Source organism: Nannobrachium achirus (assembly GCF_963921795.1).
Source record: "Nannobrachium achirus genome assembly, chromosome: 21".
Taxonomy (NCBI): domain Eukaryota; kingdom Metazoa; phylum Chordata; class Actinopteri; order Myctophiformes; family Myctophidae; genus Nannobrachium; species Nannobrachium achirus.
This window is the reverse complement of record NC_137828.1, coordinates 27,840,702-27,857,985: the sequence shown is the minus strand read 5'-3', so window position 1 is coordinate 27,857,985 and position 17,284 is coordinate 27,840,702. Positions and strand designations below refer to the sequence as shown.

Here is a 17,284-nt window from a genome sequence, read left to right as displayed (position 1 = left end):
ACGCTCAATAGCGGGCTCGATAAAAGCCCGGCTCAATAAGCAGGATCGATAAGGTGCTCATTATCAATAAAAGTTAAGGAGCTCCATCCCTACTGACGGATGCTGACAGAACCCTCGCTAAAAACCCCAGGACAAAAATCCACTCGTCCTAGACAATTTGCCCTCCTGGCCCCCAAACTGTGGGATAAACTCCCTGTCGCACTTAGAACTACAGACTCACTCCCTAGCTTCCACCGTGGACTGAAGACTCACCTCTTCAGACTCCACCTAAACCCATAGCACTACTGTAACACTCCCCTTCCCTCAATGACCATACATGAAGCTAGATCGCATTTTTTAGTTTTTTTAAAAACGTTTTTTTTTTACTGATTAGGTGTGTGGTCTACCTATGTTAATGTTTTTCTAGATTGATATTCCTATGCATTTGTTATATTGTTGTTGATGTACTGACATATTATCTTGCTTATTATATTGATGTATTACCTGCTTATTGTAAGTCGCTTTGGATTAAAAGCGTCTGCTAAATGCCTAAATTGTAATCCTGCAGCTCTGCTGTATCTGTCTGGAATAATGAACCCAAAGTGATGTTAATGTATAGCTACATCAACCCAATACAATGTTAATGAATTGAGTACAAAAGATTAACACGAAAGGTAAACAAGCCATTGTGCTTGCTTGGTTTTAAATCCTTTTAGTAGAGTGGTTTGCATCTGAATAGTGTCCTCCTTGTATATAGCTGTGCTTTTCCTATGCAAACTTCTAATAAAGTATTCAATCAATCAATCAATGCACAGTGTAAAGTATGAGGTCTGGAGCATACACCCAGTCTCTGTGTGTGTGTGTGTGTGTGTGCGTGTGTGCGTGCGTGCGTGCGTTCGTGCGTGTGTGCGTGTGTCTGCGCGCTCCTTCTCGTTTAGGATGAAAAACTGTAATTCTGTCATTGATGTGATGTCAGAATTAATAAATTGCCTTGCAGGATAATAAATGAGGCTGCTACAGTTCTCTACAGCAATAGAGAATATTGTAAAGAGCTGTGGACGTAATAAACATGAGTCATGACACTCCTATGACGGATGATGAATGGAAAATCTGCCGTGCTACTTTAATCTCAGAACCCAGACACACAATTTCACATTTTTAACTTTTAGACATTAACAATGTCTAAAAGCATTCATCAAATTATGAGACGGGTATAAGAAGTATGTCAAAGAATAACAAGCACATGACATTAAAACAGACTCTTGATAAAATGCAGAAGAAAAATGTAGTACCAGCTGCTGCTTGTTCTAGCAAAAGCCGATATTTTATCTCCAGTCTGTGTGTTTGTTCAGTGAATCCTATAAAGCAGCAACAGCAACGGTTAATTTAATTACTCTGCATCCTGATTGGTTAGAGAAATTCGACACTTCCTCCAACAGTGATTTTAACGCGATCGCCCAGGCTTATTTTTCTTCTGATCATCAAAATAAGCCTGGGTTTCCGAGGCTATTTCAGGTATGGCATGGAAAGAGGGCATTTGCATTTCTTTCACCATAGTAAAAATTACATTCATGGTCTGGAGAGGGCACTTTTTACAGACAGATAAAAGGGCAGGGGCTCAAGCCCACTTTGATGTCTATGTGTGCACGTGCCCTATCGTCTCCCTCTTTCATTAGGTTCCGTCTAATACTTTTGTTCCTCTGTCGAGCCATCACAATTATCGAAAAGACGTTCTATGAAACCATGACAAAATAGAACTGTTTTTTATATACTGTATTTTCTATTTCAATTTCTCTTTTCTGATGTACCAATTAACATGTCACAATGGAGCATTTTTGTCAACTATCCCCCACAATATTTGGGAACACATTCATATTCTGAAACTGTGTGTTTCAATACTCTGATCTGAGATCAGGGTCAGCAGTTTTGTCTCTGCTGTCTCTGCAGCAGCAGGTAGGATCTGTGGAGCTCAGGGTCACTTGGATGAAGATAAACCCCCATTGTGTTCCCGAGTGCTGGCTGGAAAACCCAGCATTGAAACATTTCCAGACGGCTGCTTTCTACAAAAAGGCAAAAAGGCTTTTGATTCTATCCACAGAAGCAAGATGGTGAAGATCCTTGAGGCCTACAATGTCCCTCCCAACATTCTCCGGGCTATCGAGACCATGTACGCAAGAACAAGGGCCAAAGTGGTGACCTCAGATGGCAGCAGTGAGGTGTTTGACATCCGAGCTGGTGTAATGCAAGGAGACACCCTAGCCCCCTACCTCTTCATCATAGTTCTAGATTATGCGCTCAGGAAAGCCATAGGTGGACGAGAACAAGAGCTTGGCTTCACGCTAACACCAAGGAGGTCAAGGCGGCATCCCGCAGTAGTTCTGACAGACCTGGACTATGCGGACGACATCAGCCTGCTCTCCGACAGCATGGAACAAGCACAAGAACTCCTGAACAGGGTGGAGATAGAGTGTGCCAAAGTTGGTCTCAGGCTAAATGCTAAGAAAACTGAGGTTATCACCTATAACCTACCTGATCACTCACCTCTGACAACAACAGAAGGAGCTGTGTTGAAGGAAGTCAAGGACTTCAAGTACCTGGGCGCATGGGTCGACTCAACTGAGAAAGACCTTAAAGTAAGGAAGGCACTCGCTTGGAGGGCCCTGAACGGCATGAACAGTGTATGGAACTCTAGCCTCCCCCGCCAAATCAAACTTAGCTTCTTCTTCGCAACAGTGGAGTCTGTTCTCCTCTATGGCAGTGAATGCTGGACCCTGAAGCCAACCCTGCAGAAGTCTCTAAATGGGTGCTACACTAGAATGTTGCGTGCAGTACTCAACATCAACAGGAGTGCACATGTTACCAACAGGAGCCTGTATGAGGGTATACCAAGGGTAAGCGAGAAAATTGCTACCAGAAGAATGAGACTAGCAGGACACTGCCAAAGACACCAGGAGCTTCCAGCCAGCAAATTGGTACTGTGGGAGCCAACACATGGGCACCGGTCGCGAGGACGTCCCACAAAAACATACGTGGACGTACTCAAGGAAGACGTAGGGACACAGAACACCAATGAGCTGGCCAGATGTATGGAGAACCGAGATGACTGGAAACAACGATGGAGGGCTCGTCTGAGGACGACCTAGATAGATAGATAGATGCTTTCTACAGCCTTTTTTTCTGTCTGATTGTTCAATGTACTGGAAGAGGACTTGCATCCAGAGGCGTCATTTCAGAAAGAAGGGGGTGGCAAAAAATAAGTTACCACAGCCACATTTCTAAAATAGCAAAAATAGTGGATCTCAAGCTATATAGATCCATTATATTTGCTATTTGTTTGGGGGCCGAAAAGAGAAAATGTTTGAAAATGTTCGCAACTAATGACATTCCCAAAATTGGGATGCCAAGGTTAAAAGTGGTTTAATAAATGTACACTTGGCCTGCCTAACACATCCAGGAACATGATAAGGATTACCATGTCCAGGAACATGTTGCATAGTATGTGTAGCCCCCACAGTTAGTACAGCCATGAACCAGCGAAACAGCCCTGCTAATCGGGCTCAGCCCTATTGGCACGACGGTTTGTGCGTTGGTCTGGCGAGTGGGAATCCCGGGTTCAATCCCCGCTTCCGCGCATCACTACAATCTGGCGTTGTTGGCAGGATGAGGAGTGTGGTATCCTCTCGTGAGGGACGTCGTGTGCGGCGGCATGAAGCGCGAGGGCGCGCTCCAAAGATTGAGGGGGTGATTGTAGCCCCCACAGTTAGTACAGCCATGAACTAGCGACAACAGCCCTGCTAATCGGCTCAGCCCTATTGGCACAACGGTTTGCACGTTGGTCTGGCGAGAGGGAGTCCCGGGTTCAATCCCTGCTTCCGTGCATCACTACATAATGCTTATTATATTACATTGTATGGTATAATAATATAATATGAGCTGCTAAGCTTCATTTGTGCTTACTGCTTAGTCATTAACACTGAACATGCGCTATAGGAGGTATATCGTATTGTATTTTATAAAAATAGAATATATTCTGCTCTGCTTCATTTGCTGGGTATCATTGTCATCCATTAAACTGTCCAAACCCTTTTAACATCCATAAATGAGTCTAATTCCTCTCTGTCAGCCTGTGGCTGTGTATAGACTGTCGTTAAACTAGCCATGGAAATGGGTTTTGTTAAGGCCGAACGCAAGCGCGTGAGCACGCACGCACTCACTCACTCACTCACTCACTCACTCACTCACTCACTCACTCACACAAACACACACAAACACACACACACACACACACACACACACACACACACACACACACACACACACACACACACACACACACACACACACACACACACACACACACAGTGGGTCATTATATCATAGTTTGTTTGTAAGATGACAGGCAGCTCTGTGATGAGGGGGCATTAGTGAGCGTGACACCAGCTCGTTGATGAGTGGAACCATAATGAGTGTGACACCGGTGAGGGGTGAGGACTGTGAGCAGGTGTTTCATCATGTTCTGTATCCTGGACAGATCCAGGACACTTCCTGTCTGCCTCAGAGAGAGAGAGAGAGAGAGAGAGAGAGAGAGAGAGAGAGAGAGAGAGAGAGAGAGAGAGAGAGAGATATGTGTATGCGTGTCAGGTATACAATGCTGTTTCCAGTGGATGCTGATTACAGACCCTTAATTACTAGTCTCGCGTAGCCAGTGGTGGTTTGGGATTTTCTTTTCCGGGCGGACGGTCATTTATTGACGTCACTTGCACGCGCATGCACGCGCCTCTAGAGGCTATTTAGATAGAAAGGATGTCAGCAGATCTAATGGTGGGAAAACAATAGTTTTCTATTAATTCATATAGAAAATACAGCGCTGCAGTAGGCTAGAGAAACAAAGTTTGCCTTGAACGAATCTCAAACACTAAATACCACAGTAATGGAGCCATGTAGGGGACACACACACACATCGACACATGCACATGCAGTCACAGCTGGAAACCTAGGTGTTAAAGTAGGCTATATATCCATATCAGGGCCGGCTGCAGGATGAAATGACTAAGGGGGCTGTTGAAAATTGTGAGGGGGCACACATTTTTTTATAGCCTGATAATAATGAACATTCTTTTTATTATCTATAATACCTACAACAGATGCCAGTTTTTGGGAGCTGAAATAACAGCCGCTGCTACTGCGCTGTGGTTTAGGTGATTTTAAATTGCAGATTAGATGGGAGTAATAATAATCAAATAATTATTATAGGGGGCCACTGTGTTTCGATACTGTTATTGTAATCTCTATGACAATAATAATATTCAGCCAATATTTGTGTTGTTTTGGATATTTTCTTGACTTTGCATAGAATATAAACTGAGGGGGCACAACTTGCAACTGAGGGTGCAATGCCCCAGCAGGCCCCCCTGTGGCGCCGGGCAATAGAGGGGGCTTGAGGACGCTCACACATTCACCACTAGAAACCTGTTATGCAAAGTAGTAGCCACTGATTAAAGTATTGCTTGTAGTTATCGCGGATTTGCGGGGTGGGGGGTTGTCGCGGCTCTCGCGGGGGGTATGCACGCGTTTACACGCTCGTGCACCGTTCGGTGCCGTCCGTGTGGGAATTTTCTGACCACACGACGTCCGGTCGCGTCCGGCCTCCAAAGCGCTACTGCGCGTAGCCAGACAATTATTCCACAATCTCTGAATGCATAGAGTCTGGAACTACGCAGCTCCTGAACGGCGATGGAAGCTGGCATTTCCGTTCATGAAAATATATTTTAAAATGTAATTTCTGCTAAGCAGCAAGCCAAATATTATGCTTAGGCCTATATGATTTGTATTTATATTAGGATAAATGTGCGCAATGTGAGACGGAAACGGAAGTGAGGAGGAGGCTTCACTTCCGCTTTAACCGGGTACTCATCGTTCTTCTAACGTTATTCCAGACTGTATGACGGGAGCATTTGCAAATCGCAGTGTCAACAGTCTGGCCACGCCAGACTGTACTGTACTTAATTATGTACCCTTGCAGACTCCCCGGCATAAAACTGCATCAGTCAAAAGCCATCCTCCAATAAAACAAATAAATAAAATTTGCTATCTGAATGTCCGTTTAACGTTGTTGATCACGGTTGGCAAGCGATGTTTGTCCTGTTTGTGGGAAAGCATCTGGACAGTTTTCCCTGGCTGCAGCCTAATCCTGATGTGCTGCCAGACGGTTGACTTTGGTAGAGTTCTCCAACACTGTGAACTATGTGTTTTGATCTTGGTGTGCGTGCGTGCATGAATGTGTGTGTGCAATGCGTGCGTGATTCTGGGCCCTGGGTACGAGGATTCACTGCGGGCCCCCCATGAATGTTCTTCATATAATATTAACCCATTTAGACTCGCTAAATGGGTTGCGAGCTTGTAGATCTGCTATTTTTTTTTATCTTGAAAATATGTCCAATTCTTTGAATATTTCAAATCCTTCTATTTCTTTTTTTTTAATTTAAAACAGCTATGTTTCTATGTCAGTGGTGCTCAAACTTTTTCATGTGAAGGACCCCCAAAATGATATGTATTAGGCCACGGACCCCCATCTCAAAATATTTAGTTCCAGGGACCCCCCAGAAGCAAGATGAGTTACACATGTTCGCTTAAAAAATACATTCAAAGATTTGCACACATATTCACGACTTTTCAATAGCAGATCTACAAGCTCATCTGCAAGCTCACTGTGAGCTTGTATATCTGCTTGTATATCTGCTTGTATATCTGCTATTTTTTATTTTTTATAGCTAAAGTATAAAATAATTAGGGTCCCCTCCACCTTGGGCCCTAGTAACTCAGTCCCACTTTCCCCCCCCTTGTGACGCCCCTGTGTGCGTGCGTGCGTGTGTGCGTGTGTGGGTGCGCACATGACTGGGTGCGTGAATGTGTTTACACATTACTTCAAATCTCATTTCCTGCTCTGAACATTGTTGACAAGAGCGCAGCGGAACACTTACGGTCTCCCTGGCAACGCAGCGGGCCCACAGTTAACTTAGCCTCAGAGCCCGGACGATTGGTGTCGCCCACGGCAACCTGGCTGACTGGCAGGTGGTCCTTGTACACCAGCAGTCCAGAGTCTTCTCTCCTGAACCAGCAAGAACAGAGAGAGAGGAGAACATGAGAGAAAAGTGAAGTGTGCATAATGTTTAGCAGCAGCAGTAATAAAACATCATTTGTTTGAGTTAACTCTACGACAGGTCTCAGTGGAACCTTCATTAGAGCCCGACTGGTATGTATACCAATACTTTTGTACTTGTAATCCGAGTACATTGTGAAAGCCTGGCTTTTACTTGTAACAGTATTTCTACATTGCAGTAATGATACTTTTACTTAGGTAAAACATTTTAGTACTTTTTCCACCACTGGATATGTCTGACTGGTCTGACTTGTCATGAGGGTGTCACTGGTAATGAATGTGTGACTGGTAATGGAGACAGGCACGTGCACACATAGACACCAAAGGGGGCTTGAGCCCCTGCCCTTTTATCCATCTGTGAAAAGTGCCCTCTCCAGACCATGAATGCAGTTTTATGGTAAAAAGAAATGCAAATGCCCTTTCCATTCCATGCCATATGGAGGCAGCATTCAAGAGAATTTCCCTGTCCAAACTCTCCTGAACGTGAATGCAGCATCTTATGCAAAAGAATTGCCCTCGCTGTATAGAAATCCATGCCGTACGCCACATCTCCAGTATTGCCTTTTTTATGCTTAACTCGATGTGTGCCAAGGGCCACAAGAGGGCGCCAAAGTGAGATAGTCCCATTGACCACCGGTCTAACATACAGGGAGCCACGTAGCAGTGACGCGCCTGTCCACGTTGGTGCATGTGATCAATGTGACCCGGATGAAGAGAGCAACAATGTTGCTATAGGCTATCATTCATTTTAGAAGATCGATTTTCAGCGATTTAGCCATAAATAAAACTCTAAAGATGTGAGTTTGTATTGGAGTCAGCGCAGGGGAGGGCATTTGCTCTACGCAGACTACGCAACTGCGTAGAGCCCCTAAGTAGAGGGGGCCCCCTGCTGGGCTCATTATTCTGAGCATTTAGGAAAAAAAAAGTAAGACGATTTTTTAAAGAATTGACCAACTGCTCACTGGAGTCAATAGATTTCACACAGAGACCAGCTGGCGACAATTGAGTTGATTGATTGGAATGTTAAGTGATCAGCTCTCTCTCTTGTCTCTCTATGAATTTCCTGTACATACGTGCAATATCCAAACTGTACTCAAAGATTACACATATTAGGCTTGAAAATGAATGATGTTAACTCTTACAGTGCCTATCCCGAACAAGTTCGGCTTTATTTCAATCCAATACAATATTTTATTTGCTATTTTACTTACCCCGAGCTGCTTGGAGCAACGTGGGTGGTCCTTGCTCGTCCAGCGCTAGCCAACGAGAGACGCTAGATGGTCCGACGATTTATTCCATTGAAAATGGTTTAAAATAAAGTTTAGAGCCCCCCAAAAAAACCTCAATATATACTGTCGGCGGCGCGACGTATGCCAGGGTGCCTATCCCGAACTAGTTCGGGATATTTAATAAAATGAATTATTTAATCGGAGGCCTCAACGAAGCCCCGGTCTAAATTTCCATCCATGGCCGGGACTTAGACTCGGCCATCCACGGGCCGTAGTCGCGCTAACGGCCGCATCGCGCTGCCCACTCCAATGATAAATCACATCTTTAGACAGGATTTTCTCCGGATTGTGTTCCCAGACCCAAAGAAAAAGTTTTTTGCGACTGAAATAGCTTTAGATCGGGCTTCTAAATGGGTTAGCATTTTGGCTACGTGTCAGCTAGCTTCCTCCTCTCGTCACCCATAGCATTGGCTGGAGTGAAATCCCAAGGCACTTGGGACAGTGTCGACGGAAGCTAGAGCGAAGGTCTATGGAGAAATGTCTGGCACTCTAGCGCCCCTTGTGGCCGGCGGCACTGTATTAGTTAAGAAAATAAATTATTTTATCTAAATTTTGAAAAATAATAATTAAAAAGAAATTGTAAAAATATACATTTTAAAGTATTATTATTGTTACATGCCCCAGTCTAGGGGTACAAGGTTATGCAACATTAGTAAGGCAAAGGGTAGGTGGAAGAAGTATTTTTATTAACTTCTTTTAGGTGAGTATTTAGGGAACAGTTTACAAAATAATGAATGAATGGAAACACAAAATGAACAACTTTAACAATAAATCAAATGAATAACTACCCTGCAAAGAAAAGAAACAATCAAAATGTACTAATCCTAAACTTATATATTAACCACTAAATAACTAAACTAGACCAAATCAAAATTACAGGAGATCACTAAACTAACATAACTACACTATTCTAAACTATCAAAACATGAGCGATTACAAGAAGCAGGCAGTGGTAGCTACGTGTTAGCTGAATGCCACAACCTAGTTGTGGGTTTAAACAAAGTCAAGTTCAAGTTCAAGTTCCCAATGTTCTCAAAGCTCACAAAGTTAAGAATGCTATACGCTAAGCAGTAAGCAGGTTCTACAACGCTAACATGGCAGAGGGAAACTACTACAGAGAGTAGCTCCCAAAGCTGCAGCAGCATGTGAGTGACATTATGCAGGTGGACAGCATGTTTCCCCATGGGCAGGGAGAAACAGACTGACGAGGAGCTCTGGGCTGGCAAGGCTTTTGTAGGGAGGCCCCGCAGGTGATTGGACCAGGTGGAATCAGGGTGTAGCTCTCCATCAAGCTCAGCTCACTCAGGTCTCCTCCAAGTTCAGGTCTCGTCTCCTCCCACTCCAACACAAGGCCAAGACCTAAACTGACACTAGTATGAGTATATGTGGACTCCAACCAATATTGGGAACAATAGTAACGTAATACTAAGGATAACTAGAAAATAGTAATATAGAAAAATAGTAAATTACATAGGGATGTAACACCCCCACCCTCAAAATCAAACATCTCCCCTGATGTTTGTATAATTTAAAGGATTTTAAATGTACCGAGTTTAAGAGGATTTACATCGATGTATGAATTTATAAAAGCTTCTTTCAGACCTTTTTAAGTAACCACCTGTTCACAAAATTCGAAAGAGTGAGCCTCAACTACACTCTAGTGAGGGGTTAGGGCTAGGGTTTAAGACTCCCCCTGCACTGATTTGTGTTACCAAAATCCAAAATCTGAGTTAAATCGCTTGACAGAAGCTAATCCAACTAACCGTCAACCAAAGGCTGCCCCGAAAATCTTCATCTTAACTTGTCACCTTAGCAGATTCAACATTTCACAACCGGAGAGTTACTAACATTTAGCACCCACCGTTAGTTGGGTCAAAACGGAACATTTGCGGGTTCAAGAATTCAAGGCCGGTATATATTCAAGAACTTTGTCCATGGACAGAACCTAATCTCTATAACCTAAGAGAAGTAGCCTCGACTACTCTCTAGTGAGGGAACACCTTATTGAGATGCCCCTGCACCTAGTAGTGATACGGTAGTTCTACATAACAGTAGTCAATATCATTACAAAACACAAGACCCCTGAGTAATGCATATTACTACATAACCCCAAGTAGCAACCACCTAACACCGGGTTGGACATACTAAGAGCACCAAAGTCCAACATAATCGAGTAGTGAAGAAATCACCACATACAGAGTAATGTTACCACTACATATACTGTAGCACCCAAGTAATGATAACACCACATACCAAGTAGTGATAGTGCTAGTACGTGATACCTAACCCATAGATCGTTAACCAGAATGAAATTACTAAACTGAATAGCACTATCGCCACATACAAAACCAAGTAGATATCACTTCATTAACAAATTCACAAGTAGTGATATCTACCACAAAAACCTGCATCGCCATTTTGTGACTGATCCACCCACTGATGGGCCAATTAATTACTTTTAACCAGAATAAGAAACCACTTCAGACTCGCGAAACTGTCACTTACGACTGCCGCTTACGACACTCAGCAATCAAATGCCCGACTTTTTTGCAGTAATGACAGACACGCTCTTCTTTTTGTTTCGTAACAGCCTGCTCAGACTGTCTCTGGCCTGACTGTGGTGCGTAATTACGCACGTACCCAACTCTGCGTTGCGCGCTGGGGCTGACTGGAGCTGTATTAAACACGCTCTTGTGGGTTAGAACAAACTCATCGGCAAAAATCGAAGCTTCAGACACAGAGTTGACTCTCTGCTCATTCAGATGAACTGCGATTCGGTCTGGGAGACACCTTTTAAATTCCTCCACCAGCATAAGCTCACGTAAGGTTTTAAAGTCAGTGGCTTTGCTGGCAGCGCACCATCTATCAAAAAGAGCCTCTTTCTCCCTGGAGAACTCAACAAAAGTTTGGTTTGAGCCCTTTGAGTGTTGTCGGAACTTTTGTCTGTATGCCTCAGGCACTAACTCATAAGCTCTCAATATCGTAGTTTTGACCAAATCGTAGCTCATACAATCCTGAACAGAGAGAGACGCAATCACTTCTTGCGCTTTACCGTGTAGTTTACATTGAAGTAGGATGGACCAAACATCCTTGGGCCAGCGTAAGGCTGTAGCCACTCTTTCAAATGCCCCAAAATAAGCATCCACTTCAGACTCGCGAAACTGTGGCACTAAACCAATAAACTTGGAAATGTCAAATGGTAACGTACCTTGATTTGAGCTGGGAGTGGGGTTGGTTGGGGGAGTGGTTGGCACCGGAGCGGGGGAGGGAGAGACGGGAACAGAACCATTCTGTGTCTGTGCCATTTCCAACTCGAGCTGGCGAAGTCTGAGCTTTTCCTCTAGCTCAATTTTTCGCATATCCAACTGAAAAGCTCGGTCGTTTGCCCTGTCCCGTTCTCTCTCCTCTCTGTCTCGAACTCGCTCCCGCTCATCTCTCTCTAGCCGTGCTATACGCACTTTCACCCTGGTTTTAACTGAGACCTTGGATCCGTCTGAATCCGCGGAGTCCGATTCTAGGCCCAGTGCGTTGGGGTCGGGAGCCAATTTCAATGGTGTCTTTTTGGGCTTTGCCTCTGGCTCAGCCACTGCTCCTTTTTCGGACCCCTCAACACCTGCCACCTCGTCACCCCCCGGACCAGACTCACCTTGGAGCGGCCTCGGCACATCTTCAGGCACGGCTAGTTCTGGTGGTACCACCAACACCCCTTGATCAACCAACTTAGTAAATAAAAAATCTTTAATTTTTTTCTTACTAAGCGCCTCATTAACAACGATTCTGAAGTGGTCTGATATCAGTAACAAGTCATCTTTGCGACAATCGTCGAATTTGCCAATGGTGGGGTCTTTAACGAACTCCTCCAAGTCAAAGTGCACCATTTTTGCCGATTAAGCCCACAATTGTTTTAGAACCCGCTAATAAAATAAAATAAACTTGATTCACTTACCAATTGCCTCAGTTAACGAGCCCCCATTAATGTTACATGCCCCAGTCTAGGGGTACAAGGTTATGCAACATTAGTAAGGCAAAGGGTAGGTGGAAGAAGTATTTTTATTAACTTCTTTTAGGTGAGTATTTAGGGAACAGTTTACAAAATAATGAATGAATGGAAACACAAAATGAACAACTTTAACAATAAATCAAATGAATAACTACCCTGCAAAGAAAAGAAACAATCAAAATGTACTAATCCTAAACTTATATATATTAACCACTAAATAACTAAACTAGACCAAATCAAAATTACAGGAGATCACTAAACTAACATAACTACACTATTCTAAACTATCAAAACATGAGCGATTACAAGAAGCAGGCAGTGGTAGCTACGTGTTAGCTGAATGCCACAACCTAGTTGTGGGTTTAAACAAAGTCAAGTTCAAGTTCAAGTTCCCAATGTTCTCAAAGCTCACAAAGTTAAGAATGCTATACGCTAAGCAGTAAGCAGGTTCTACAACGCTAACATGGCAGAGGGAAACTACTACAGAGAGTAGCTCCCAAAGCTGCAGCAGCATGTGAGTGACATTATGCAGGTGGACAGCATGTTTCCCCATGGGCAGGGAGAAACAGACTGACGAGGAGCTCTGGGCTGGCAAGGCTTTTGTAGGGAGGCCCCGCAGGTGATTGGACCAGGTGGAATCAGGGTGTAGCTCTCCATCAAGCTCAGCTCACTCAGGTCTCCTCCAAGTTCAGGTCTCGTCTCCTCCCACTCCAACACAAGGCCAAGACCTAAACTGACACTAGTATGAGTATATGTGGACTCCAACCAATATTGGGAACAATAGTAACGTAATACTAAGGATAACTAGAAAATAGTAATATAGAAAAATAGTAAATTACATAGGGATGTAACAATTATTCACTGATATTCCCTTATTGTTATTAAAATAATTATTGTCCTGCATCAAATATGTCCTGTATATAGGCCTATATCTTTGATTACCTTACTTACCTTACTGTACTCTTCTTAAATTAATCAAATAGATCCAAAATGATTGTGGTTAGGTATTTAAAACCAACCATAATGACAACAAATAGGCTTCCTCTGCCTCTGCTCTTCATTGTCTTGTCAAGTTCATTGTCTTGTCATGCTAAATCATCACTTTTTCAGAATAGGTATTGAGTTGGAGGGTGGCATTTTTAATTCCTGCGCTTCGCGCGCGCGCATACTGTTTTTCGCGCATACCTATTTTTCACGCGTGCTCATGGGGGGGCCTCTGTTACTACCTTTGTGGGGAGCCCCCAGTTTATAAAAAACGCCCCTGAGTCGCCGGCGCGGTGCGGCGGCGTTACCCGATTACGGGCCGATGTAAACAGAATCGCGGCCTGGGGCCTGGATGGAAAATTAGACCGGGGCTTCGTTGAGGCCTCCGATTAATTAATTCATTTTATTAAAAAACCCGGACTAGATCGGGATCGGCACCCCGGAATACGTCGCGCCGCCGACAGTATAGATTGAGTTATTTTGGGGGGGCTCTAAACTTTATTCTAAACCATTTTCAATGGAATAAATCGTCGGACCATCTAGACTCGGTCGTTGGGAAGCGTAGGACGAGCCAGGACCACCCACATCTCTACAAGCAGCTCAGGGTAAGTAAAATAGCAAAAAAAAACATTGTATTGTATTGAAAAAATCCCGAACTTGTCCGGGATAGGCACAAGAAGGGTTACGTTTAGTGTAATATCAAGTACCGAAAATAGCCGACCTCCAAGCTCACAACGCTTGGAGGTCTGCTATTTTATATATTTTCACCAAAAGGTCCTTTTAGAAGATTCAGCCCCTGCCTCCCTAACATTCTCTGCATGTCCCTGAATGGAGGTGTGACTCACCATTGCTTGTGGTCTGCATCACAGTTGCAGTCATACTTGGGGTCGGTGCAGTTCCTGTCGATGCCACAGGCACATTTCTGGATGCCAGGTCCTGAACTCCCCCAGTAGAAGTGTTTCTCACTGCCCCGACCCACCCACCACGTGTAGGGAGTCCCTTCTGTAAAACATACACGCACGCACACATGCCACACACATCGCACGCACACACACAGACAGACACACAGACACAGACACACACACACATTTTAACCATTTATTTATGTCCACACAAAGGAGATGCATACAAGGACACAAATATTATAGGTGCAGTAGAGTTACATTTACAAAATCATGTCATATGTCCTCATGATACAATAGCAAGGCACTTTGTACTCTACGGGTATAAGTAACAGCGTCTCCGCCATATGTGGCGGCTGCCGATTATAGCGGAGACAGAACAATACTTTGCCAGCCTTTTTGCCTCTTTTTTAGGCATCCCAAGTTGTTGAAACCCTCTAACAACCAGCCTGTGGGTACACACACACACACACACACACACACACACACACACACACACACACACACACACACACACACACACACACACACACACACACACACACACACGCACACACACACACACACACACACACACACACGTATGACACACATATTGTTGCTCTCGGGCCAATTCCTTGGACGTCCAAAACTCTGTCACTTTTCACAAAATGGGGGAAGAAAATGTATCCAAAGTAGTTATTATTTAGTCATAAGCTCTTGCTTATGACTAAATAAGCTTTTGATTGGTTAAATATTTATAAAACCCACAGACAGACATTCGACATCTTTCAGCTAGATTGACAATTTTTTTGCAGCGACCAGGAGGATCTTAGTTAAATATGTGGGTGGGTGACGTGACGTAACGTTTTCGCTGTCCTCGGTGTCAAACATGTATAAATAAAAAATATATTTGTCAAAAACCTTCTGAATATTGTGCAGGACATTAAGCTTTATGTGAACTTACTCAAGATTAAAACATTTCATTCCTCATTTCTTCAGAATGTTCAACCAAACATGGCAAAACTCATATGGTGTGACTGTCCTGACCTTGTTTCTCAAAGTGGGAACTTGAATAAAACTAAGAAAAAGAATTGCTAAAAATCATTTGAAAATGAATTTAGGCTAAAAAAAATGTCTATTTGTGAGCCTATATCTTTTCAAAGTCAAAGCATAATGTTTTCAGTCATTTCTGATCAAAAACATTTTGTCCCCCAAACCAAAATCATTTGGTGTGACACTAGTTTGGACAAATTAAACAGGCAATTATTTGGACAGCTATTGGCTAGAGAGGTCCTTCTTCTGTAAGGCTATTCAGCACTCCCAGCACAACTGCAAGACAGGTGTCTGAGGTGAGTTATGATTTTAACATTTTCATGAAATGCCATCTTGTTGAAACTTTGACAAACTCACCACTTTGGATGTCTGTTGGTGTGACACCTTTTCATTAAAAAAAGCTTAAGTTATTTGAAGTTTTGGTCATATTTCCATGTAGATCTAGGTTGCTTTGTTATAGCTAGCATGCTGTTAGCATGCTAATGTGTACATAGTAGCCTCAAGGTAAACCTAAATGCAGAAAAACGTAATATGGTGTGACATTTAATCATAATGGTGTGACATCTGCTTGTCACGCCATATGACTTGATTGTCACACCATATGATTTATACTGTATTTAACTACAGATATAACAATAAATAACAAAGTTCCATGTTTCTTTTGTACATTTAAACATTTGTTTTAAACATTTTTACATAAAATGTAATTTAGCTTCATTCAGTGATACTTCAAATTCATCAGACAGAGCAGAAACCCCTTCACAGAAACCTTAACATATTGTTTCAATCTAAACAATATTTTCTCTTTGTCTTAAACTATACATTCCATTTTCTTTTGTCAGCTGGAAAATGACAAGTGCTGAGAGAACGAGAAAGTACAGGGAGAAACTAAACAATGACCCAGCAAGGAGAGAGGAGCCAAAGGGGCGAGACTGCATTTTCTACGAAGAGCAGGAGGTTGTCTGTGGCATAGCAGAACCGCAACAAGGCAGCCGGTTTGCTACCCTCACCAAATACGACTGGCTGATGTACAATACAGTCTAAATGTATAATCTAATCTGATCTAATACTTTTGTACTTTCACTCACTGGACTGGACAGTGGACAGTGTTAAGGTAGGACCCGAGACAAAACTAGCGAAAATAGCTGATCTACAAGCTCTCAACACGTTGTGCTGCGAGAGCTTGTAGATCAGCTATTTTTGGAGTTGCGCAACCCAGCACTCTTTAGCTAGTGGAGATGTGGTGTAATGTCATGATTCCTAATTACATTTGTTCAACACAAAATGCTGTGTTCAAGTTCAGGAGACTTCGGAAAAAAGCAATTTACCTGAATGCTGAGTTCTGTTTCCACTAATTGGTGTTAATAAAATGTTGCCTTGGCTCCAAGTGTGGCTATGCGCCTTATTGTCTCTTTAGGATCCTTCTGCCGTGGGCCGGCAGAAGACTTACCGGTAGGTAGGTGTGCGTAGCATTCCTGTGCACATCCTCATCATCCATCTACTACTACAATTCTTTCTTATCCCATGTTAAAGCCCTACAATAATATCCTGTTCAGAAATATTAAGGCCATGTTATACTGGGTAATTGTTTAATCAATCAGTAAAGTTCAGTACTCACTAATAGGTAGGTTAAAACACAGTTTGCTTTGACACATGAAGATATGATCATACGGTGTGACACTAAATCATTTGGTGTGACATTCCCAATAGTGAAAAATCATACCTTTATTAATGATTAAACCAAAAAAATGTTTATGGATTACATAGAGAATATTATCAGGAAGAGTCACAAATATTTGTGTAATTTTAGAGAAAGTTTTGACAGAATACATTTAAAATATGTTGTAAGATCATGAACATGGGCCTCACACAGAGTGTCGATTATGAAAAAAATATACAGATATAATTAATTTTCAAAAAACTATAGTGGATCACT

General features: G+C 43.0%; 1 protein-coding gene across 1 annotated transcript in view; it reads right to left on the bottom strand.

Annotated features, from left to right (window-relative positions):
• Positions 1-17,284, bottom strand: part of LOC308307179 (contactin-associated protein-like 2) — a gene marked incomplete at its 5' end in the record, with an annotated part of 419,567 nt that overhangs the window by 82,444 nt on the left and 319,839 nt on the right. Inside the window, 2 exons of the mRNA XM_080752350.1 lie at positions 6,960-7,087; positions 14,257-14,413. Coding sequence (XP_080608476.1) covers positions 6,960-7,087; positions 14,257-14,413 — 285 coding nt within the window. The remainder of the gene's footprint in view (positions 1-6,959; positions 7,088-14,256; positions 14,414-17,284) is intronic.